This window comes from Elephas maximus, chromosome 2, assembly GCF_024166365.1.
Source record: "Elephas maximus indicus isolate mEleMax1 chromosome 2, mEleMax1 primary haplotype, whole genome shotgun sequence".
NCBI classification, from domain to species: Eukaryota; Metazoa; Chordata; class Mammalia; order Proboscidea; family Elephantidae; genus Elephas; species Elephas maximus.
Genome location: NC_064820.1, coordinates 202,670,275 through 202,695,215, shown reverse-complemented (window position 1 = coordinate 202,695,215; position 24,941 = coordinate 202,670,275). Strand labels below are relative to the sequence as shown.

At 38.9% G+C, this 24,941-nt stretch overlaps 1 protein-coding gene and 1 pseudogene across 2 annotated transcripts in view; both read left to right on the top strand.

The window, feature by feature from the left end:
• The window catches only part of MAPK9 (mitogen-activated protein kinase 9), a 73,957-nt gene that overhangs the window by 21,636 nt on the left and 27,380 nt on the right, over nucleotides 1–24,941 (top strand). For both annotated transcript variants that reach the window (XM_049874558.1, XM_049874559.1), the window contains exons 3-5: nucleotides 9,916–10,045; nucleotides 12,137–12,195; nucleotides 14,586–14,724. In XM_049874558.1, the coding sequence (XP_049730515.1) occupies nucleotides 9,916–10,045; nucleotides 12,137–12,195; nucleotides 14,586–14,724 (328 nt within the window). The remainder of the gene's footprint in view (nucleotides 1–9,915; nucleotides 10,046–12,136; nucleotides 12,196–14,585; nucleotides 14,725–24,941) is intronic.
• On the top strand, nucleotides 14,747–21,101 carry LOC126070387 (germ cell-less protein-like 1; annotated as a pseudogene).

Here is a 24,941-nt window from a genome sequence, read left to right as displayed (position 1 = left end):
AGGGTCGTGCTGTCTCTGAAGGCTCTGGTGAAGGATCTGTTCCATGCCTCTCTCCTGGCTTTTGGTGGTTGCTAGCATTCCTTGACTTGTAGCTGCATCACTTCAGTCTCTGCATCCATCACCACATGGGCTTCTTTTCTGTGTGTTTTCTGTCTCTGTCTCTGTCTCCTCCCCTTTTCTTATAAGGATATCAGTCATACTGAATTTAGGACCTACCCTAATCTAGTATGACCTCTTCTTAACTGGTATTATAACTACTATTTCCAAATAAGGTCACATCCTGAGGTTCCAAGTGGACAGGAACTTGGAGGGACACTATTCAACACAGTACACCTTTCTTTGGTGCATGAGGCTTCATAGGCCCATTGAGCTGGAGGAGTGGTCAGGTGCAGCAGTGGTCAACTGGGAGTAGCAGCCCCCAGACTGACAGACGGGAAATTTTTCCCACGACATTTCCCCACATCTCTTCTAGGGATTTTTCCTGCCTCTGTTTTGCACAGCACCCTCGATATTGGCATTATGCTTAAAATCCCTCAAAAGAAAAGTATTGGATACCTGGTGCGGGGAGAGGGTCTTTTCATTTGTCCTGCTTTTTGGATAAAGCAAGAAGCTATTAATCATGCTAGTTGGACACCTCTCTTCCTCATCAATGTTGGAAGGACCTAAGAATCTCTACCATCGAACCCTAACTTCCACATAACCTGTTCTCTCCATTGGTTTCTTCCCTGCAAATGTGCCAGGTTCATTCCCACTTAACATCACTTTTGTCCTCATACATCTCCAGGTTTTGTTTTCCTGGGTATCCCTTAAAACTCCCTATCTGTCCAGACACTATCTCTGGTCTTTCAAGACTTCTCTCACTTGTGAAACCTCCCCAGATAATCTCAACTCATGCTTTGAATAGAGCCTCCTGTCTGATTGAATGAAATGCTTGATTGGTGCACACACACACACACACACACACGTGCATATATATGCACACACACAGGGAGAAACCAGAGGTCTTCTGGAAGTTGTTCATGGCTGCAGAGAGGTAGGCATTTTAAGTATGGGCTTCATTTACTCCTATTGGCTTGTCATTCACTTGTTTCTGAAGGCAAATAGTGACATGAATGGTGGATATTATCTAGTCATTATGAGCTCTGCCATAACCCTAACTTTATGAATGGTGAAATTAAAGACAAGGAAGGCTCACTGCTTTCTCCCACCTCACAGGGTGTTAGTGGCAGCCCTAGGGCCAAAACCTACCTGTTGACCTTTTGAAACTTTGTCGCTTGTAATGTTATTTGGCCTGTTGATGACTTTGAACCACTGATAGGTTTTGGTGTGACCAGAACTCTGACCTAACCTCTGTTTGTCATCTTAATAATAATGAATTATTTAAAGACCTATTTAAAAATTCTCATGGTTAATTGGATTTATTTCTATAAGATGACTGTTATGTTCAAGAACAGTTCATTTTTATAGCTATAATATTCAGTTTTGTGGTACTCTTCTATCTTATGTTCTAACTGGAAAAGTAAGTACTTTATAAGTGACTTTAGCTTCCTTTTCCCCCATTTTTCTTTGTTTCCATCCTTTTCAGGCTATGAGGTACCAATTGGGGTTGGAAAATAATCTGGCAACGTCACATTTCTGTTTCTTTAAAAAAAAAAAAAAAATCACAGTTCCTAAAATAAACTCAGTAGGTAAGCTCCTACTTTGACATCAGGAATTGGATTTTCTTTTATTGTATCCCTTATAAAAACATTGCCATTGTGCAGTTAATTGATTTGACAATCTGAAGTTTCGTTTTGTAGGTATCACACTTTAAAATTATCCATCAGTGACCATTTGGAGGTGTGGGAGGCTAAATAATGTCCATGCCCTAGTACCTGTTGTTTGTTGTTAAGTGCCATCAAGTCAGTTCTAGAACCTGTGAATATGTTACCTTACATACCTTTCATGGAAAAAGGGACTATACAGATTTGATTAAATTAAAGATCTTGAGGTGGGGAGGTTATCCTGAATTATTCAGGTGGACCCAATGTAATCATGAGAGTCTTTAAAAAAGGAAGGCAGGAGGATCAGAGTCAGAGAAAAAGATGTGGTGACAGAAGGTTGGAATGATGTAGGGCCACAAGCCAAGGAACGCAGGCAGCCTCTTTGAGCTGGAAAAGGCAAGGATTCTCTCCAAGAGCTTTCAGAAGGAACACAGCCATGCTGACACCTTAGTTTTAGCCCCACAAGACCCATTTTGGACTTCTGACCTCCAAAACTGTAGGATAATAAATGTGTGTTGTTTTAAGCCATGAAGTTTGTGGTTTATTACAGCAGCAATAGAAAACTATTACAGGGAGCATGTGTTATTTTACATTTTTGAGAAATAAAATATCATAATAGCATCAATGTATGTTTATAAACTCATTAGTCATCTATTTAAATTAGAAGTCTGTAAAGACACAGGGAGAGATGTGTAAACCATAATGCAGATAGGGCATAATTCAGGTAGGGCCAGTGACTTGTACAGGGTTAAATGGAAGATCTGAGGCCAGATTTAAATCTTTTGACCCTTGTTTTTGAGTTATTTTTAAAGTTGTCTTATGCTTTTGTTTTTCTATTTTTGTTGTTCATGAAAAAGGTCTTAATAAAGTTTGTTAGGAAAATAAGTTTTAAAATGTAATTTTGAAGTATTCATAAAAATCAACTAAGTTCTATAGTAAAATTAAGTAATTTTAAGGTTTTATAGCTCTAGTGGGGAGCATGTGAGTAAATTTCTTTCATATGTAAAGTTTTTCTTTCTCCTTTTAAAATCTCAAGTTCAACCAAAATGGTAATGATTTTTTGTTTGATGAAACAGTTCTGTAAAATGCTTAACCTTTTTTAAAATAAATGTGCTTAATAATAGATATGGCAGTACTTAGAAGTGACAATTACAGCTTTAATATGAAATAATTGGTATAGCTCCTGTTCCTTTTTGCTTCCTCTAGTTCTATACAAGCAGGCAAGTTGGCCTGTTTTTACACTGTTTTATTTTCTCTGTACTGATAAAAAGAAATAATAACATCCACATAAAATTTCTTTCATATAAGAGATATATATGTATAAGGCATCAAAGGTCTGAGATTCAGGATACTTGAGTTCTAGGTTCATCTCTCATCCTCATAGTAGTAGTTCTTTGTGACCTTGGGTAAGTCATTGTGTCTTATGGACTTTAATAGTTTCATCACTAAAGTGAATGCATTAGAGAGCTAGTAAGCTAATGAAGAATTATTAGGCCAGGATCCAAGGAAAGACAGAAGTCGAATGGGGGGAGCCTAGTATTGGGGGCTGTCTCTCCCTTGGCATTTACAAATTCTAGAGCAGGCATTTGAGAAGTTGAGTAGTGCATTGGGTTGCCTTTTGGGACTAGGAGACAAGGGTTGGAATCCAGGGCCATCTAAGGGAAGGGAGGGCCTAGTGAACTTCCTTTGCTTTGAATTGGGACCATAAAGGACTATGTCTTAGAAAGGTGATCCAGAAAAAGACAGGCCTTTGCAGAGACTGTCGCTCTGCTTCAAATCATCTTATTTGCTGAACTACTGAGGTGAACCCAAATTGCTAGAGTCCCGAGGTACCTGGCAGGAGTAAATATAAGAATTTACATCATACTAGATATCAAATTATTTCTAGATAGCAAGCATTTCTACAAGTATGAGGTCTAGCATACTATCAAAAATAACTAGGTGCACAAGGATTTAAGACAATATGAACAAAACCCAGCGGAAACAACAGACAAAAAAAATAGATCCACGGAGAATACTGGCCTTATTAGATCCAAACTTTAAAATAACTTTGATGTTATGTTTAAAGTGATAAAAGGCAAGATGAAAAATTTTGGTGAAGAAGTGAAAATGTGAAAAAAAAAATCCTAAATGGAAATTGTAGAACTTAAAAATACAGTAATTGAATTATGAACTTAATAGATGGGATTAACAACTATTAACTATAACTAAAGAAAGAGTTAGTGATCTAGAAGATAGGTCAGAAAAAAATATCCAGAATGAAACATGGAAGGACAAAAGGGTAGAAAATACAGAACAGAGGTTTATTCATTTTCTGTTGCTGCATAGCAACTTCCCACAAGTTCAGTGGTTTAAAACAAGAACCATAGTTTTATAGGTCAGAAATCTGGATAGGCTTCACTGGGTACTCTGCTCAGGGTCGAATAAGGCTGAAATCAAATTTTGGCTGGGCTGGGCTCTTACATCAAAATTCTGGGGAAGCATATGCTCCCAAATTCATTCAGGTTATTGGGAGAATCTAGTTACTTGAAGCTATAGATCCTCATAAGGTCCCCATTTCCTTGGTGGCTGTTGGCCAAGGGCCACTCTCTGCTCTTAGAGGCCGCCTGCATTCCTTCTTATGTGGCCCACTCCATCTTCAAGGCAACAGGGGCACATCCAGTCCTTTTCACAGTTGTAATTTCTCTGACTTCTTCTGCCCAGTAGCCAGAGCACACTTTTTGCTTCTAAAGGGCTCATGTGGTTAGATTAGGCCCACGTAGATATCTCGCCTTTGTTAAATTAATGAATGCGTTTAGCCAGTTGCAAGGTATAGAGTCAGTGTACAAAAAAAAAAAAAAAATCAATTGCATTTTTATATGCTAACAGCATATAGAAAATGAAAATTTAAAAAGGATATCATTTTAAATAGATTAAAAATTATTATATATTGAGAAAAAATCTAACATTGTGAAAGATTACAGTGCTGAAAGCTAAAAAATACTTGAAAAAATTAAAAAACTTAAATAGTGCACTAACTAGATAGTAGGCAAGAATTATCTTAGATAAAGGGAAGGACAACACACAATACAGGGAAAGTCAACACAACTGGACTAAACCAAAAGCTAAGACGTTTCCTGAATACAGCCAAACACTTCAAGGGACAGAGTAGCAGGGGAAGGGGTCTGGGGACCATGATTTCAGGGGACATCTAGGTCAATTGGTGTAACAAAGTTTATTAAGAAAATGTTCTGCATCCCACTTTGGTTAGTGGCCTCTGGAGTCTTAAAAGCTAGCAAGTGGCCATGTAAGTAAGATGCATCAATTGGTCCCAACTCACCTGGGACAAAGCAGAATGAAAAACACCAAAGACGCAAGGAAAGTATTAGCCCAAGAGACAGAAAGGGCCACATAAACCAGACTCCATCGGCTTGATTCCAGAAGAACTGGAGAGTCCCGGGCTACCACCAATGACTGCCCTGACAGGGAACACAAGAGAGTCCCTGATGGAGCAGGAGAGCAGTGGAGTGTAGAACTCAAATTCTAGTAAAAAGGCCGGACTTAATGGTCTGACTGAGACTAGAGGGACCCCAGAAGACATGGCCCCTGGACTCTGTTAGCCCAAAACTAAAACCATTCCTGAAGATTAGACTGGACTATAAGACACAAGGAAACCTTGGTGGCATGGTGGTTAAGTGCTAACAGCTGCTAACCAAAAGGTCGGCAGTTCATATCCACGAGGCGCTCCTGGGAAACTCTATGGGGCAGTTCTACTCTGTCCCATAGGGTCGCTATGAGTCAGAACTGACTCAACATCAATGAGTTTTTTTTTTTTGTAAGACATAAAATGATACTTGCGAAGAGTGTGTTTCTTAGCTCAAGTAGACACATGAGACTAAATGGGCAACTCCTGTCCTGAGGCGAGATGAGAAGGCAGAGAGGGAAAGGAGCTGGTTGAATGGACATGGAAAATACAGGGTGGAAAGGAGGAATGTGCTGTCACATTATAGGGAGAGCAACTAGGGTCACATAACAATGTATATATAAATTTTTGTATGAAAAACTGACTTGAACTGTAAACTTTCACTTAAAGCACAGTTAAAAAAAAAATGATAATGGTAGGATATATGACAATGGGATCAAGCATAGCAACAATTCCAAGGATGGTGCAGGACCGGGCAGTGTTTCATTCTGTTGTACATAGGGTCACCATGAGTCGGAATCGACTTGACGGCACCTAACAACAACATATCATGTTCAAGAATTTATCTATAGATTGTTTTCGATCTTAATTTCAACAGTCTTTTTTAAAATGAAAATTAACAAGCTGATTCTAAAATTTCAGTTAGCAGCTGAGCACTGTAACCACTGCACCACCAGGGCTCCTAAAATTTATATGGAAAAATAAAAGTCCAAGAATGAAGTTGAAGGGAGGAGGACTTAACTCTGCCAGATCTCAACTGTGGTGGTTAAGATGGTGTAGTGCTGGTGCAAGGAGAGAGAAATAGACCTATGGAATAAGTAAATAAGCTAGTAACCAAACTACACACATGGGCTCCTGACTTATGGCAAAGGTAGCATTACAGAGTGACAGAGAAAGGATAGTCTTTTAACTAAATGGACATATCAGTATCCACATAAAAAAGTGAAATTTTATCCTGACTTTACCTTATACCCAAAAATCAATTTCAGTTGACTCGCTCTAAATTGAAAGACAAAATGTTAAAGTTATTTAAAGATAAGAATTGTCTTCATGATCTGGGGAGTAGGAAAGACTCATTTGAACAAGACATAAAAGCACGTACCATAAAGGAAAAAAAGATTGATAAATTTGTCTTAAAATTACAAACTGCTTCTTTTATAAAAATCAAGAAAGTCAAAAGACAAGCACAGATGGTGAGAAGATATTTGAAAAATATGATTGACAAAGGCTTTTATTCAGAATACATAAAAAACTTCAATAAGATAGACAACCAAATAGAAAATAGCTGTCACAAAAGAGAATACCCCAATGACCAATAAACGTAGGAAAAGGTGCTCAACATTATTAAACATCAGAGAAACGCACATTAAAACCACAATTAGATACCACTGTATACTCACCAGAATGGTTAAAAATTAAACTGTTGATAATTCCAAGTGTTTAGGGTGTGGAGCAGCTTTCATCTAGCTCTCAGACGTGGGCCTCTCACACACAGCTGATGGGACTACAAATTGGTAGAGCCATTTTGGAAAACAGTTTGGCATTATTTACCAAAATAGAATCTAAGCAATTCCACTCTCAGCTATCTACTCATCAGATATGTATGCATATGTATGCATGCATATGGGACTTAGAAACACGTGCAGGAATGTTTGCGACTGTTTTTGGAACCACTGGAAAACTGAAAACAACCCAATATCAACAGTAAAATAGATAACTGTACTATAGTCTTACAAAGGAATACTGTGTAACAGTGACACAGAATGAATTACAGCTACATTACAACAATGTGGTGAATCTCGCCAGAATGTTGAGTGAGAGAAGCCAGACATAGAAGACCTCAGAAACCAGATGAAAATAAGCCATTGCGGGGGTGGGGAGGTGGGGCATTTGGGGATGTATGTTTAGCTAGTACATACAGGGAAGTAATTATACTAAAAGTCAGCAGTGGTTATTATCTTTGGGGAGGCAGGAGGGATAGCGTTTAGTTGCGGGGGCGGGTAAGAGTGGCTTTTGGGATATTGATAGAACATGCTTCTTTGCTCTGGGACAAATCAGATGTCTTCAAGAAGAATGAAATAAATTTCAAACAATAGATAACATGAATAAGAAAGTAGAATGTACTAGTGATAGGCAAAAGGAGATATATTTTGTCTTCTCTTAATAAGAAGAAAGAAAATACTAGGAACTTATGAGGAAAAAGAAAAAATCATGGTCTAAATATAAAACAAAAGAGATGTGACTCTTGAGCAATTGATGGAATGTAAGAAAAGAGAACCCGTTTGACCTTGATGCTGGAAGCAGTTTCATTCTCTTATGAGTAGTACAAAGGCTCATGTTATCTTTAGAAAATTATATATAATCCTAGCTCTGCAATTAATAACATTTACATGTGCATACACAAATATACGTCTGTGTACTTTACTGATTTTCAACATTTAGACACATCCTAAAGAAGAAACAACAAATATGTATATTATCAGACTTGACCATTTAAGACAGAAGTTTGTAGGACCAAAAAACCAAACCAAACCCACTGCCGGTGAGTCGATTCTGACTCATAGCAACCCTATAGGACAGAGTAGAACTGCCCCATAAATTTTCCAAGGAGCGCCTGGTGAATTTGAACTGCCTGCCTTTTGGTTAGCAGCTGTAGCTCTTAACCACTATACAACCAGGGTTTCCAGGAAAAGGGAAAGGGATAGAGAAATGGAAAAAGGAGGTGGAATATAATGTTCTCATTTTATATTCTGGGGAGTCAAGAGATTCCTTTAAAAGCTGGTTGAACAAGAAGTTTAAGCATGCTATTTAAGGAAGTTTAAATGTGCTATTTAAAGTTACAAAGATAACCAAAGGAAAACTAAAAATATAAGAATAAAAAACTGTGAGGAGTTACAGTTTCAAATAAGTGACTGAATCCTAAAGTCGATAAGTGAAAAAATAGTGATGAAAGTATGTTATTTGGAGCTAAGAAAAGACCGCAAGAACTAAAACTAGAAATACTTCAAGGTAGTTGATCTTGGAGATAGAACTGGGAGTGGAGAAGAGTTTACTCGGATACTCAGGATTGGTCCATTTGGGTCATTTTGGACAGAAACTTTTAAAACCAATAAAAGTATGAAATTTGGCTTTTTTCAATTTGTTGAGACTGAGAAATATATGTAATACAAATACACATGTGTATGTACACATTAATTGATGGTTTGTTTCACAAAGAATTATCTTGAACGGTTTATAATTCATACAAATGGAATATTTGCATATGGATATGTGTACATGTACACATAACGTGAACGAAATTGAAGGCAAAGTAATTCCAACATAAGATATGACATTTCTAATAATTCCTAACCAAAGCTACAGCCAACAGTCTTCAACTTAAAAACAAATCAAATTCAGTGAAGAGTTTTTTGGCAAAGAAATATCATTAATAGAAGAGAATAAGTGTGAACTGGGTTATAAACCAAATAGAATAAATACTTAAAAACAATGTTTAAAATGGTGCTTAGGCTCTCAGGTGGTCTTCAGCAGCTTCTAACCCTTGATCGTAGCCAAAGAGTAATAACATCGTCAGTACTATTTTAATACTAGTTTAAAGCAATTAGGCTAATCGGTTTTTCTTGTCTGTTTTCTGGAGGAAAAATGAACCTTAAATTTCATCCGGGAACTTGAGATGGTGGAAGCATAGCCTGTAAAAGATTTCATTCTTACTATAATAGTATAGGAAGCTATTTTTGGTAGAATTTTATATATAGCATTGCTTACATTAGGGATTTTGTGTCTTAGGGGTTTGCCATTAGCTGAGATTTTTGGCTTCTGTTTTCTTTTAGATTCTTTCATCTAGGAAAAACATGATCATTCAAAACTTAGATTTATCGCGTTCTTCTCATGAGCTCAACCATTTCCTCCATTGCAGTGCTCCAAAATACACTCACATTTAAGCTGTGATAACCAGTGACTTTTTTTTTTCCAATTTAATAATGTTTCAGGTTAATTAAAAATTTCGCTTATTGACTGGCATTATATACTTTGTATTAAATTTCCTGGTTCTGAACATAATCTCCACTAATATAATGGAAATTCAATGTACAGAGGATTGTTGAATCCTATCCTGCCTGCAGTGGAAATGTCTGTGCCTCTGCAAAGGAGTTAGGCCATCCTGCAAACTTGCCTTGCTTTTCATATTGTAGAAATACTTTGGAAACAAGCAGACTCAATCAAAGCAGGCTTCTAATTGTGCTCCTGTTTTTAAGATTATCTCAGGATACATAGGCTAATTTATTGTTGAACAGCTAAAGTATCCTCTTGTCATGTGGTCACAGCCTCTCCTCATTTCAGTGATTTCCAAGTACAGTCAGAGTTTTCCTTATTTGTTACTCATAAGAATATAGTACCTTGAATGTATATTCTGCATTGCTTCATTTTCCAAAACCATTCTAATGGATTGTGTATTGTATTTCCTAATTATAGTGCTGCTTTCGATACAGTTCTTGGGATAAATGTTGCAGTCAAGAAACTAAGCCGTCCTTTCCAGAATCAAACCCATGCAAAGAGAGCTTATCGTGAACTTGTCCTCTTAAAATGTGTCAATCATAAAAATGTAAGTTATTTATGTATATATTTCCTCTGTATATTTCAATATTGTCACTGGTGTCATAATCTTCAGGGTCTTTTGGAGGTACATTGAGTTTAGACCTGGGATAAACTAGTGATAAAAATGACCATTAAAATAGCTATATTTTATTGGCAAAATTCTTAGTTAAAAATGGGAAAATTGGAGTTAGAAAGAGGCATCATGGTCCATAGGAATTTAGGTCATTCAAATAAGATAGGAATAGATTAACCCTGTAACCATTTGGTTTCTGTTAGTTCTATTTCTATAAAATGGAAACAATATTAACCTAACAAATTGAGAACCAACTAAATATTTTTTGGAAAAGCATCGTTCTATAAGTAGGTTTTTACCTTGCAGCACTGACATTTCAGTTTTAAATAAATGTTATTAGACAGTGTTAACACTCAGGATAGCTGTATGTGGCATCGGCACAGAAATCAAAGCACTGTGAATTTTAAAGAGAAATAGCATCTCTTTAGAAAATGAGGTGGTGCACAGGCACATTGTATGTCCTGGCGGTCTCTGAGCATTATTTTGATAACCTTGCCATATTGTAAAACCATAAAATGTTAAATCCAGAAGGAGCCTTGGGGATCACCTCATATGGTCTTTTTTTTTTTTTTTTTTTTTAGGTATTTAAGATTACCCTAAATTATGCTGGACATTAAATAGGAAACTAAGGTTGATTTGAGCCTGTATTTTGGGTTTGTTTTTTAATAGCTGCATAGTATAAAAATAGATGCACTATAATATTTATTGAACCAATCACCTACTGTTGGAATTTAGATTGTTTCCAGTGTTTTGCTATTACAAGCAGTGCTTAAGTGAACATCTTTGCGCACTTGTCCAATGTACCAAGATTTCTTAGCTGGAAATTGCAGGGTCAGAGAGTATGCACCCTTCAGATTTTAACTATGCTGACAAATTGACCTTAAGGAAGACTATCAATTTTATACTTTCATTAAGAGTATCTGAGAATGTCTTTTTCCTCAGTCTGATAGATGACATGATATTTTTGTCATTTCTTTCTTCCTGTATGTTTATTAGTCATTTATTTTTATTCTGTTGAGAATTTGATTTGCGTGGCCTTTGTCCCTTTTTCTCTTGGACAGTTGGCCTCTTTTTTTATGCATTTATAGAAGGTCTATGTATATTAAGACTTTTTTTTTTTTAACTTTATATGCTTTTTGCTACACTGAAGTTTTTACTTGTTAGTTCTTGGTTTTGTTTTAATGTAATTAAATTTCCCAAGTTTTCTGATAAGCTTAGAATAGCCTTTTTCTGCACCAGGATTATATAAAATGTCTGTTCATATTCTAATGTTTGTATGGTTTCATGTCCAGATTTACAGCCTTGTCTCATTTTGAATTTGTCTTGGTGTAAATATTGAAGTCTGGATCCAGTTTTATTTTTTTCCTCACCTAGCCCGTCACCTCGATCCCATTTACAGAGTAATTTGTCTTTATCCTCTGCCATTTGACATGATGGAGAATGTGCATCTCCTGCTGAAGTGGCAGGACTCGGTTTCTACAGCCTCATGGAGGGAATGCAAGCAAGAGGCCCACAGTGGGGCCAGGTGTTTAACCCTCTAGGCTGGCAGTGCTTAAGTAAATAAACAATGCTGTGAGGCCTTTTCATCTTTATCACACCAAAAATATGAGCTTAGCCTTCATATTTGAAAACTTTTTAGAAATTTATATATAGTGTTTAAGCTTTTAGAGTTAACATATCTCCTTATTTAGTGTTTTTCCACCCATAATTTCTACTTTTTTATGTTCAGAGACAGAAAGTCATTATGTGTTAATATCCTGTAATAGTAATAATTTAAATTATTAAGAACACTTAAGAGTGACTTGATTAAAAGTACACTTTATTTCCAAGGTGAGAATCCTAATTCTTTCTCTTTCTTTAGGTACCATTTAATAGAATGTTTTCTTAAAAGCAATAATAATAATAAATACTGAGCTCTGCTGTGATTTTTTTTTCCAATTTTAATACATCCTAACATTAAACTTAATTTTTATAATCAGTAGAGTCATCTGGCATACTGAAGTATAATTAATTTTCTCTTTTCAGATAATTAGTTTGTTAAATGTGTTTACACCACAAAAAACTCTAGAAGAATTTCAAGATGTGTAAGTATCATTTTTATTCAGTAATGCACTATGCATCAAAAACTGAAAATTTAGCTGTGTTTTTTACTTAGGAAATGGTGGTGGCAATACATTGTTAATGATATCACTTTTCTGTGGAAGATAAATATTAAGAAAAATGGAAAGTAATATTCCACTCTTTGTGATTGATAAGCCTAGCAGGTCATAATCTCCATATAACAGATAAAGGTTGACTGAAAAGAATTCTTTAATGCTGACACTGACCATTAATACCTCATTATTGCCGCTGATCTGCTGAAACATGTTTTTCTCCATCCCCTTAATAGACAGGATTATAGGATTTAGGTGTTTACAATTATAATTTGAAACGATTAAGTCATTAAAAATTGTATGTTTCCAAAATCTTAGGGTTATCTTACTAACAAATGAAACATAAATTTTATTATTGGAGGCATAGTGTTCAGCCTCATTCTAAATACATTGGTGTATTCATTCATTTAACAAATATTTATTTATTGCCAACCACGTACTAGGCACTGTCTTACTACTGGCATACTTAATGACCAAAACAGGTGAAAATCCTCTTTATTAATAAAGAAATATAATTGGTAATACTCCTTCCTGTACCTTGCCATTTAACTGAGGGAAGATAGAAAATAAACATGGTGAGTAAGGAAATTACCATTAGAATGTGATAACTGCTATGGAGAAATGTTAGAGCTGGGTAAGGAGGATCAGCAGCACTGGACGTTGAGGGTAAGGATGCAATTTTAAATAGGGTGGTTGGGGAAAACCCCCCTGAGTTAATGACATTTGAAGAAAGTCTTGAAGGCAGTAAGGGGTTCGTCATACAGATACTTGGAGGAAGATTGAATTGAGACAGAAGGAACAAATAGTGCATAGGAACTGAAGTGAGAGCACGCTAGGTGTAGCCTAAGGACGTCTTAGACAGAGAGACAATGGGTACATTAGGAGAGGAGGGGCTTGGAGAGGTGATAGGGCAGACTTCCTGGGCCTTGTAGGCCATTGTATGGCTTTTATTCTAAGGGAAGCCAGAGTAAGATTTTAAGCAGAGGAGTGTCCTGACCTGATTTATGTTTTAAAAGATTAGCTCTGCTGTAAGGGGTGGGGACCAAAGAACACCAGTTAGGAGGCTATTGTAGCAATTCAGGTGAGCGACTATGGTGGCTCAGCTCAGACCAAAGGGCTATAGTGAGGATTAAGAAAAGAGGTCAGATGCTGTCACTGTGTTGAAGGTAGAGTCACAGTATTTCCTGATGGATAGCACATGTGTTGTGAGAGAGAGGCATTGCAAATGGCACCATGATTTTTGGTCTGAGCACCTGAAGGATGAAGTTGCTATCAGCGAGATGAGAAAGGCTACAGGAAGAGCAGACTTGGCTGGAGGAAAGGGGGAATCAAGAGTTCAGTTTTGGACATGAGTTTTGAGATATCTATTGGAGATCCAAGTGGAAATGTGAAGTGGGCAGTTGGATGTATGATCTGGGTTTCAGGAGGGAGGTCTGGGTTAAAGATACAGATTTGGGAGTTGACAATCTATAGATAATATTTAAAGCTGCAAGACTGGAGGATATTACAGAGGAGGTGAGTGTAGTTAGAAGAGAAGAGGGCCAAGGACTGAGTGCTGGGTACCCCAGGGATGAGGAGTTGGGGAGAGGAAGAGGTTCCACAAGGAGAGCAAGGAGGAACCACCAAGAAGGTAGGTAAAAAAAACCAGGAGGGTGACTTCCTGGAGGCCAAGGGAAGTCCAGGAGGAGGGCACGATGGTCTATGTGGTCAGGTGAGGATTGGCTGTTGGATTTAGCAACATGATGTCATCGGTGACCTTGAGGAAGACAGTTTCAGCAGAGTGATGAGGGCAAAAGCCTGATGGAAGTGGCACTAAGAAAGATGGGAGAAGGTTTGGAGATGGCGAGTGTGGTCACTTCTTTGGGGAGTGTTGCTACAAAGGGAGCAAAAAAAAAAAAAAAGAAACAGGGCAGGAGCTCATGGGAAAAGGGGTCAAAAGGTTTTTTGAGAGAAAAAACAGCATGGTTTGTGTGCAGGTAAGAATGAGCCAATACCAAAACAATTATGATACAGGAGAATTTGAATGTATGAGATTCTATTTATCATGATGTAAAAGTTACTTTATCTTTAACTTGAAAGACATTGTAATAGGTCAGTTTTATATTCTTTGGAAAATTGTTTTACAAAGTTCCATTAAATATTTACTTCGTTTCGAGATACCTTATAAATGTTTTAGTGAAAATACGTTATCTTTTTACTTTAACCAGTGCCATGATAAGAAAGTAAATTATTACTATTTCATAACAATTGTGGTTCAATAACCATAGAGGAATTTTGGATTAATTTTCATGTGTACATGGCTGATAATTTTTTTTCCTCAGGTATTTGGTTATGGAATTAATGGATGCTAACTTATGTCAGGTTATTCATATGGAGTTGGACCATGAAAGAATGTCCTACCTTCTTTACCAGATGCTTTGTGGTATTAAACATCTACATTCAGCTGGTATAATTCATAGAGTAAGTAGCGATACCACATTAATCTTATTTTTTAAATCACAGTCATTTTGTTGTTGTAATCCTCCAGAGACAAGAGAATTTAATAGTTTAAATTTTTTTGTCAGTGTTGAACGTCTAAATAGACTATGGGATTGTGTCACGTTTCAAAATGTTGTGTTTAGAAAACATTTGTGGAGCACCTGGTTTGCCCAGCCTGTGTCAGCTAATACGGCAAAAGGCTTTGTTTTTTTAAACTTTTCATTTTGACTTAATTTAAAACTCAAGAGAAAAGTTGCAAGAAAAGGACAAAGAACTACCAAATACCATTCACCCAGATTCTCTTATTATTTGATCATATTTGAAACCCCATTTTTAATGAGCAAGGAACTTGGATGGGGGCCGGGGAGGGAGGAATTAGAGATCAAGAAGGAAACAAGACAGTTGCTTGAGAAATCTTACTTAAATTATGTCCCAAATTCCTATTTCTTATATCCTAAAATTCGGCTATACCCCTGCTGGTGGGAGTGCCTTACTCTACATCCTGTTTGGAATAGCCTGGTGCTATAGCCTCCTCCCTGGGATTTGAAAGGAGAGAGTTGCCTGTTCTATCAGGAAGCAGCATTTAAAAACCAGGGAGATACAATGTAACTCTCTAAGCTGCTTTTATAGCTTTTTGTTACTGTTTGACTTGTACAACTGTGTAAGTAGAACATCATGATAAACAGTTTTTAAATTGTGGTAGAATGTATGTAACAAAAAGTTTCCCATTTTGACTGTTTTTAAGTGTACAATTCAGTGACATTAATTACATTTACTGTGTTGTGCATCTATCACCACTATCCATTTTTGTGTTTTCCATCACCCCAAACAAAAACTAAGTACCGCTTAAGCAGTAACTACCTATCTTCCTCTCCCTCCAACCCTGTTGTTGTTAGGTGCCATCAAGTCTGTTCCGACTCACAGTGACCTCATACACAACAGAACAAAACACTGCTCTGTCTTGTGCCATCCTCACAATGATGTTACGCAATGCTCATCAAAACGTTATTATGTTAAAGATATTTTAGTGTATCTGGAAGTGTTTCTTTAATGTTTTGTATGCATATGCATACGTATATATATACTATATACTAAGATAAACGTTTGACTGATGTTGGATACAAACTGTACCTAAAAGTACCTAAGTGTTCCAACTTACGTACAAATTCAACTTAAAGACAGATTTAGGAACGGAACTAGTTTGTAATCCGGGCACTGCCTGTGCCACACTCCCTTTATCCATTCACCTGTTGATGGACGCTTGGGTTGTTTCCACCTTTTGTCTGTTGCAAACAATGCTGCAGTGAACATTCGTGTACAAGTATTAGTTTGAGTCCCTACTTTCGAGCCACTTGGGTATACACATAGGACTGGGATTGCTGGGTCATATGGCAAATCTGTGTATAACTTTTTGAGGAATAATAGAATATTTTTTAAACAACTAATATTTTGAGTGAGTCTAGAGGCAGAGATAATATAATTTATTGGAAGTAAGTGTTCTTAGTATTCTCTAAATGTTTACTAGTTTTGTTGACAGACTGTCTTTAGATATCATTTTTTAATATCTAAAAATAATCATTTCTTCTCTGAAGTAAATATTTGTGTTTGGGGAATAATAGATGAGAAAGATGTAACCTGTTAATACAAAGAAGAATAGATTGTTGATACCATAGTAGTAATTTTTTCAGATTAGCTAGGTGCTGGGAAAGGTTGATCCCATCACAGCTGATGAGTGGAGGCCAGATAAGGCTCTTCTGTCCAAGGGCCCCTCCTTGTGAGCATCAAGTCTGGGACAGGAGGCCAGATCCAGGGCATAGGCATCTCTTGTCCTCCCAGTGCCTGCCAGGGCCTGGCTTGCTGACAAGGACCCTGATTCACCAACCACCAAAATAAAACCTAACCTGTTGCCATACAGTTGGTTCCAACTCAGTTGATTCCAACAGAGTAAACCCACCCCATAGGGTTTCCAGGGAGCAACTGGATTTGTAAATTCAAACCACAGACTTTTTGGTTAGCAGCTGAGCTCTTAGCCAACCAGTATAGTGTTATTTAAAATGTAGCCTTTTGCTGCCACCAAGTGTTCAGTTAAAATAATTTCAATTATGTTGCCGAATTTGCTTTTAGTAATACTAATCTGTATTAATTAAAAATAAAAATTTCCCAACATACCACTCTATATCTCTTTCTAAATTTTTTACAGACCTTTACATAAATTAAGGCACTCTTAATATCTCCTAAATGCATTGTTTTTTAAATTCATGCTTTAGAATAATTTCCCAGACATTTTGGCCTCATTAAAAAAATTTTTTTTTTTTAATTTTGTAAGGGGAAGTGGTTTTCCTTTTTTGTTTCTTCCCTCTTGGGCCCGAGGTGAGTGAGAAAACAGTATCCTCCTGTTATTAGAAACCTTGTAAGAGCTGCACCACTGATTATTTCATGGAAGATTTGGGTCCTTACTAGCAGGTCAAATAGGGTCCAAAAAAGTGTTTGGTTTGCCAACATGGTGTTTAGAAACCTATGAACCCCTGAGAAAATTATTCTATTGAGCACTTCTCTTTTCTGCTTACCGCTGTTCTTGCCGTGCCTCCCCTTGTCTTGTACCCTCTTGCTTCATACATTGCTAGGACCTGCCAGGCTGTTGAAGGCATTTGTATTTGCTTGTGAATGTAATACATGCTCTTTGTGAGAAAGTTTCAAACAGTACACAGGTGTGTAAAGCAAGAAGTGAAAGGGCCTTATTTGCTCCCACCCCTCCCAGGTCCCAAGAGGTGACTAGCCATCAGTTGACTAGTGTGTTAAGACTTTTGTGTGAACTTTTCCAGTCGTTTTTCCTATATATAGTACCATACACATAGATACATACTTTCTTGTTTTTTGTTGGTTTTAATTTTATTGTGGTGAAATAATATATAGCAAAAAACTTGCCATTTTAATTACTTTCAAGTGTACAATTCAGCGAGAATTCACTATGTTGTGCAACCATCACCATTATCCATTTCCATATGTTTTTCATCCCCACAAACAAAAACTAAGTACCCCTTAAGCAACAACTCCCTATTTCCCCCTCCTTCCAGTCCCTGGTAACTTCTAATAAACTTTTCTGTCTGTGCATTTGCCTATTCTAGATATTTCATGGAAACCCTGGTGGCGTAGTGGTTAAGTGCTATGGCTGCTAACCAAAGGGTGGGCAGTTCAAATCCGCCAGGAGCTCCTTGGAAACTCTATGCGGCAGTTCTACTCTGTCCTATAGGGTCGCTGTGAGTCGGAATCGACTCGACGGCACTGGGTTTAGATATTTAAGTGTGATCATACAATTGTTGTCCTTTTGTGTCTGACTAATTTCACTCAGCATAGTGATTTCAAGATTAATCCATGTCATAGCATGTATCAGAATTTCATTTCTCTTTATGGCTGATAATGTTTCATTATATGTGTATACCACATTTTGTTTACCGATTCGTGTGTTGATGAATACATGGGTTATTTCTACCTTTTGACTATTGCAAATAATGCTGCAATGAGCACTGGTGTATATATATCTGTTTGAGTCTCAGCTTTCAGGTCTTTTGGCTATAGACCTGGGGATAGTATTGCTGGGTTGTGTAGGAATTCAATGTTCAACTTTTTGAGGAACCACCAAACTGTATTCCACAGTTGCTGCATCGTTTTACATTCCTATCGGCAGTTGATGACGGTTACAATTTCTCCACGTCCTCGCCAACACTGAATTTTTTATTTTTCTAGTAGTAGTGGCCCTAGTAGTGATGAAGTGGTATTTTTTTTTTTTTTAATGACTAATGGCATAGAGCATCTTTTCATGTGCTTGTTGGCCATTTGTGTATCTTCTTTGGAGAAATGTCTACTCAGATCCTTTGCTCATTTTTTAATTGGGTTGTTTGTCTTTTTGTTGTCTAGTTGTTGGAGTTCTGTATATACTCTGGATATTAAACCCTTAGCAGATACATGGTTACCAAATATTTTCTCCCGTTCAGTAGGTTGGGGCCCTGACAGCATGGTGGTTAAGAGCTCGGCTGCTAACTAAAAGGTCAGCAGTTCAAATCTACCAGCTGCTCCTTAGAAACCCTATGGGGCCAGCTTTCCTCTGTCCTGTAGGGTTGCTATAAGTCCGAATCAACTGAATGATAACAAGTTTATTCTATAGGTTGTCTCTTCACTTTGTTGACAAAATCCTTTGATGCTCAAAAGTTTTAAATTTTGATTAAGTGCTTTTTATCTATTTTGTTCTTATTGCTCATGCTTTTTGTGTCATATCTAAGAATCCATTGTCAAAAACTAGGTCCTGGCCTTCCATCCGCGCTTTGTTGGCAAAAGCGCGGGGGTGAGGTCCTGCGTTCCAGGTGCACCCCAGGCGCCGTGCGCGGGGCAGAGCATGGAGGTGGCATCGTCCATTGCGACGACGGTTGGGGCTTGAGGCTGCGCGTGAGAGGGTGGTGGTGTAAGCACTGGAGCTGGGTGGAAGCCAGCGGGGCCAGACCATGGCTGCAGACCCTCTCCCCTGGGCTTCGTGAGGTGCGCTCCCTAAAGTGCTGGGGAGCTGTCACCAATGGGCTCGCTGAGCAACCAAGTGCTCTGCCACTGGGGGCGAACCCAAGCCCAGCTGGAGCCCAGGCCCCAGGACAGGCGGCGACGCACTTGGCCACAGCTTCTGTTACTGCCCGGGCAGCCTCAAGTACAGGCGGAGCAGCAGGGCCTTCTACTGTCACCCAGACTCCAAGACGGAGGAGGATGAGGAGGAAGGGTACGAGCAGCAGCAACTCCTCAACACCCCTCGAAGGAAAAAATTAAAGAGTATGTTCAGTGGTTCTTGGAAAGAATCCAGCATGAATATTATTGAACTGGAGACTCCTGACCAGAATATTGATATAGAAGCACTGCAGGTTGCATTTGGTTCACTGTATCAAGATGATGTATTAATAAAGCCCAGTCAAGTTATTGCCATTTTGGCAGCAGCTTGCATGCTGCAGTTGGATGGTTTAATACTGCAGTATGGTGAGACAATGACGGAAACAATGTGAAAACTGTACTTGGCTATTGCATATCAGTAGCGACCTATGGATTAGATTCTGTAAAAAGAAAGTGCCTTGAATGGCTTCCAAACAACTTGATGAGTCACCAGAATCTTGAACTTTTTAAAGAACTCAGTATAAACACCATGAAACAGCTCATCAGTTCCTCTAACTTATTTGTGATGCAAGTGGAGATGGATGTATACACAGGTCTTAGAAAGCGGATGTTCCTTCAACTTGTGCCTTCTTGGAATGGGTCTTTAAAACAGCTTTTGACTGAGACAGATGTGTGGTTTTCTAAGCGGAGAAAAGATTTTCAAGGTATGGCCTTCCTTGAAACTGAGCAAGGGAAACCGTTTGTGTCAGTGTTCAGACATTTAAGGTTACAGTGTATTACTAGTGATCTGGCCTCTGCAAGAATTATTGAACAAGATTCTCTAGTACCTTCAGAATGGCTGTCTTCTGTGTATAAACGGCAATGGTTTGCAATGCTCCGGACAGAGCAAGACAGTGAGGTGGGGCCTCAAGAAATCAATAAGGAAGAACTAGAGGGACATAGCATGAGGTGTGGAAGAAAGCTTGCCAAAGATGGTGCATACTGCTGGCAGTGGACAGGTTTTAACTTCAGCTTTGACCTGCTTGTAACTTAAACCAATCAATACCTCATTTTCAAGCTCAATACACTGAATGAGCCATCTAGCATATCTGTCAGTTTACAGCCTTGAAGGAGCATAGCATTTAGATTACGTTTGGCCTTTTTTGATAGTAGTGGAAAACTAATATGTAGTAGAACAACTGGATATCAAATACACTTGAAAAGGATCAGGAACAAGTGGTAACGAACTTGGACAGTAGGCTTCTGATCTTCCCTTTATATAACTGCTGCAACTGCCTGTATATATCACCAAAAAGAGAACTGAAAATAATCGTCACCCAGAAAACTGAGGACCTCGTCAGTTGGAACCAGTAGCACTTTGAAAACTTCTGAGGCCAGCTTTAATTTAATGGCTGTACTGATAATCACATCTAAGGAGACTAACAATGATAAAGGCTGTTACATGTACTATAACAGATAGTACAAAAGGCTGTTCTTATCCTCATTACATTTCTATACATATACAAAAAAAAATATTTTTAAAGCCAAGAAAATATCTTTTAAACTGTTTGTTATGAAGATGTCAACCCTATTTTTGATTTAGCATGAGTAGAAAATTGCTGTAGATAAATTCCACATTTCTCTGCAGCCAAATACAAACTTAATTTCTAGCTTAAACTTTGACCCTTATCTAATGTTGATGAACCTCAGTTATCCATCTATGAATTTATTTTTTATTTGTCTAAAAGAATGTTAAAGGAATAATTTGAATGGCCAATTGCAAGTGTTCTTTCAGTTTGTACATTGATGTTCTGTACAATTTTATTATTAGGTCATGAATTATTTATGTACCAGATATTACACTTTAAATATTTTCATATTCTCTGATCTTTAGAATTATTTATGTTCAGATTTTGTTTGAGAATCCCGTTTCCTACTTAAGCTCAGAACTTTATAACCTCTGAATTGAGTGCCTTTTGAGTTATACATTCTGATAGAAATTTCATAGTAAATGTAAATAAGGTTGGAGGGTCTAATATAGATGATGGATAATAAAGCATTAATGTAAAAAATAGAACTTTTTTTTTTTTTCAAAAAAAAAAAAAAACTAGGTCCTAAAGTATTATCCCTGTGTTTTCTTCTTAAGAGTTTTGTGACTTTAGTTTCTTGTATTTAGATCATTGAGCTGAGTTATTTTTCATATATGGTGTGAAGTATCTACATTTTTTATTTTACTTGTTAAAATGGTTTCATACTAAACATAAAATTTAATTATTTGAAAGGCAGTACGCCCATGATCCCACCACTTTTTACTTTTATAATTCAAAAAATTAAATGAAAGTGCCCTAACCTTCCATTCCCATCTGGAGGTGGTCATTGATAACAGTTTGGTTCTTCTCCTAACTTTACAGTGACACATTTCTAAATGCTTATGCCATTACCAACTTATCTGTTATACTCATGTCCTCTTTTAATTTAAATTTTTCAAAAACGGGATCATATTGTACATAATTATTTTGCAACTTGCTTTTTCATTTTTTTTAAATCAAGGGTCAAACAATTATATGAAACAGAGTCTTCACTGGCTGAGAGCACAAAGTGTGGTCTCAGCATGAACAGAGTGGTGGAGTTAGAGCACAGCCATGGGGCCATCTGTCAGTTGCACTCCCTGCAGCGGGAGATATGAGTGGCGCATTTTTATGGCCACTGCAGTCCAACCCTTGCCCCTTCAGATCTTCTTCACACACGTTCCCATGGTCCTCTACTCAAGAGGGGAAGTTTAGAAGAAGGAGATTAGTAGAAAGAACTATAGCCCCTGTCATAGCAATTAATCTCCAGGCCATGACTGGTACTCATGCTCTGCCACCCCCAGTTTTCCTTCTTTGTTTCCCTGCCTCTCAAGCTATCACCTTGACAGAACTTTGTGGCTTGTCTGGATGTATGTCCCAAACCTCAGCAGGGTCTGTGTCCTTGGCTCAGCCTGGAGTAGCTGCACATGTTTGTGCCCAGTTGTGATGGGGTAGGGAGTACCAGGAAGTGCCCGAGTAGGGCACCTGGGTCCTCACATATCCCTCCCAGTCCATATGGTATAAGATTAGCCCTGCCTCCTCCTGCTCGCCTTGCCGGTTTGGTGATTCTTCTCCTCACTTGCTGGTCCCTGGACCAAGGAGTACATTGTGTCCTGGCAGGAGCCCAACTGTAGCTTGTAGTTCGGTAGGACCCCAGGCAAGAAGTCCTCTTTGGGGAGCAGGACCTCCAGTCCTGCAGAGCTCTGAGTTGTGAAGAAGGAAAGCAGTGGGTCATGGGACGTGATAGTAGGTGGGCCACTCGTGCTCCCACCCCTTGAATCCTGGACCCACGTGTTCGTTCTGTAAGGGACATAGCATCATGTGTTGTTGTGTGCCATTGAGTTTATTCCAATTCATAGTGACCCTATAGGACAAAGTAGAACTGCCCCATAGGGTTTCCAAGGCTGTGATCTTTACAGGAGTAGATCACCAGGTCTTTTCTCCCTTGGAGCCAGTGGTGGGTTCAGTCTACTGACCTTTCAGTTAGCAGCCAAGCACTTTAACCATTGCTCTACCAGGGCTCCATATAGCACCGTATAAACCCATTGCCCATCTTGCCGTCGAGCCAATTCCAGCTCATAGTGGCAGTGCCATATAGAAGTCTCAAATGCAGTCTGTATTGTTTCAAAGTGTTATCCCTGAGCTGATGCTTCAGCTGTGCCATTAGAAGGTCATTCCAGCATTCTTAAACCCAGCTGCTGCGGCATGATGTAGTAGGTGATGTGACCAGTGGATTTCATGGCCACACTGCCTTCGGTGTGAAACAGGCCCCTATTTGGCTGAGTAGAATTTCAAACCTGTAAATCAGGCATTCTGAAGGCCCCAAGAAAGAGGTGCTGGCTGAGGCTCTGTGGGCAGGAAAGGTAAGCCCGTACCCAGAATAGGTGTCTTATCATCTATCCCTCTGAGGACAGACTGCTAGCACCTCCAGGAAGGAAGGAGTCCATTGTGGCTGGTTAGTGTCCTCGAGAAGTAGTGCTGTGCCAGGGGCTCGGCAAAGGTATCTGTTGCTGTGACAAGTTGGACATTCAGCAGCAGCAGTAGCTAAATGGGGCTTGGCAAATGAGAGTACAAATCGGAGCCATATGTAGTCTCTGCCACCGTGGCTACTCCGTTCATATTCCTGTTGTGACAGTTCTGGTGTGACTGATGATGAAGGCTGAGTAACATCAACTCACCAAGTCATATATTCTGTGTGGTTTCTCAGTGCCTCTTTGATGGTATATGCTTTCCAGTAGTTGTTGGTATGTAATACAGAGATCTTTACACTTCATACCCATTCCTGTATGTGTATCTACATATTCTCTTATTTCCAGTCTTCCAGTTCCTTTCCTTCCAGGCCCTGAACAGATGGCCAGGCAGTTGACCGCTGCCTGGGAATACACGTTCTCACCTTAGGCCACTTCTTCCACCCAGAGGTGCACTGCTTGTGGCTCTGCCCACTAGCAAGATCTTTCCTTCCCACCACCTTTTCTGGCCACTCCTTCATCTGTCCATAATGCAGCAACTGTCCATTTTCAGCTTGCACCCACATACCAGCCCAGTCCATCTGTAAACCAAGCTTATGGGATGTTATTTATGGTCATAGGTGCAAGCTGGGGGAGAGGCATGATGTAACTGTGGGGAAGGTTTTGTGGGGTCTGGGTTCCCTGCTCATGTAGCTTACTCATGCCCTCTGGTCTTGCTTGTGTTTTATCCCATATGTACCATTTCTGTCTTTGGATGGACTGCTCCTGGGCCCATTCAGCTTCATGATGTGGTGGGTTCAACAGAACCTAATTCATGTTGGGCCATTTCAGATGCATGATCGCTTGGTGCTCCACAGCCAAGTGTACTCTCTCTACCAGGGCCCAGTGACACACCAGAAGAGGTTCCCAAAAGGCTTATAATTATCTACTGTGGATGGCATGGCCTTGATTCTCCTTTGGGGGCTTGCCGTCAGCTCCATACTGCTTATTTTCCCACACTGACACCCCCAAGACCATGGGGTCTGCCGGATTATGTGGTCCAAGTGGAAGGATTGCTTGCATACAACTTGGATCTGCCGCAGATTCCTTTCTTGTTCCAAGCTCCGTTCAAAACTGGCAGCATTGCATGACACCAAGTATAGTGGCTGGAGCATTATTCCTAGATAAGAAATGTGTCACCTCCAGAACCTAAAGAGACCCACCAGTTACTGTACAATATGGTAGGGGTCGTAAGATGCAACAGTTTCTGCAAGGGCTGGAGTTTAGGCTGAGATATGAGAGGGACTGGGGTCCCTGGGTGGCACAAATGGTTAAGCGCTCAACTACTAGCTGAAAGGTTAGGAGTTTGAACCTGTCCAGAGGCACCTCCAAAGACAGGCCTGGCAATCTGCTTCTGAAAGGTCACAACCTTGAAAATCTATGGATCAATTCTACTCTGCACACACGGGGTCACCATGAGTCAGAATCCACTCAACAGCAACCAACAACAAGAGTGACCACCATCCCTGCAAGGAGCTCTGATGCTCGGCTGCTAACAGAA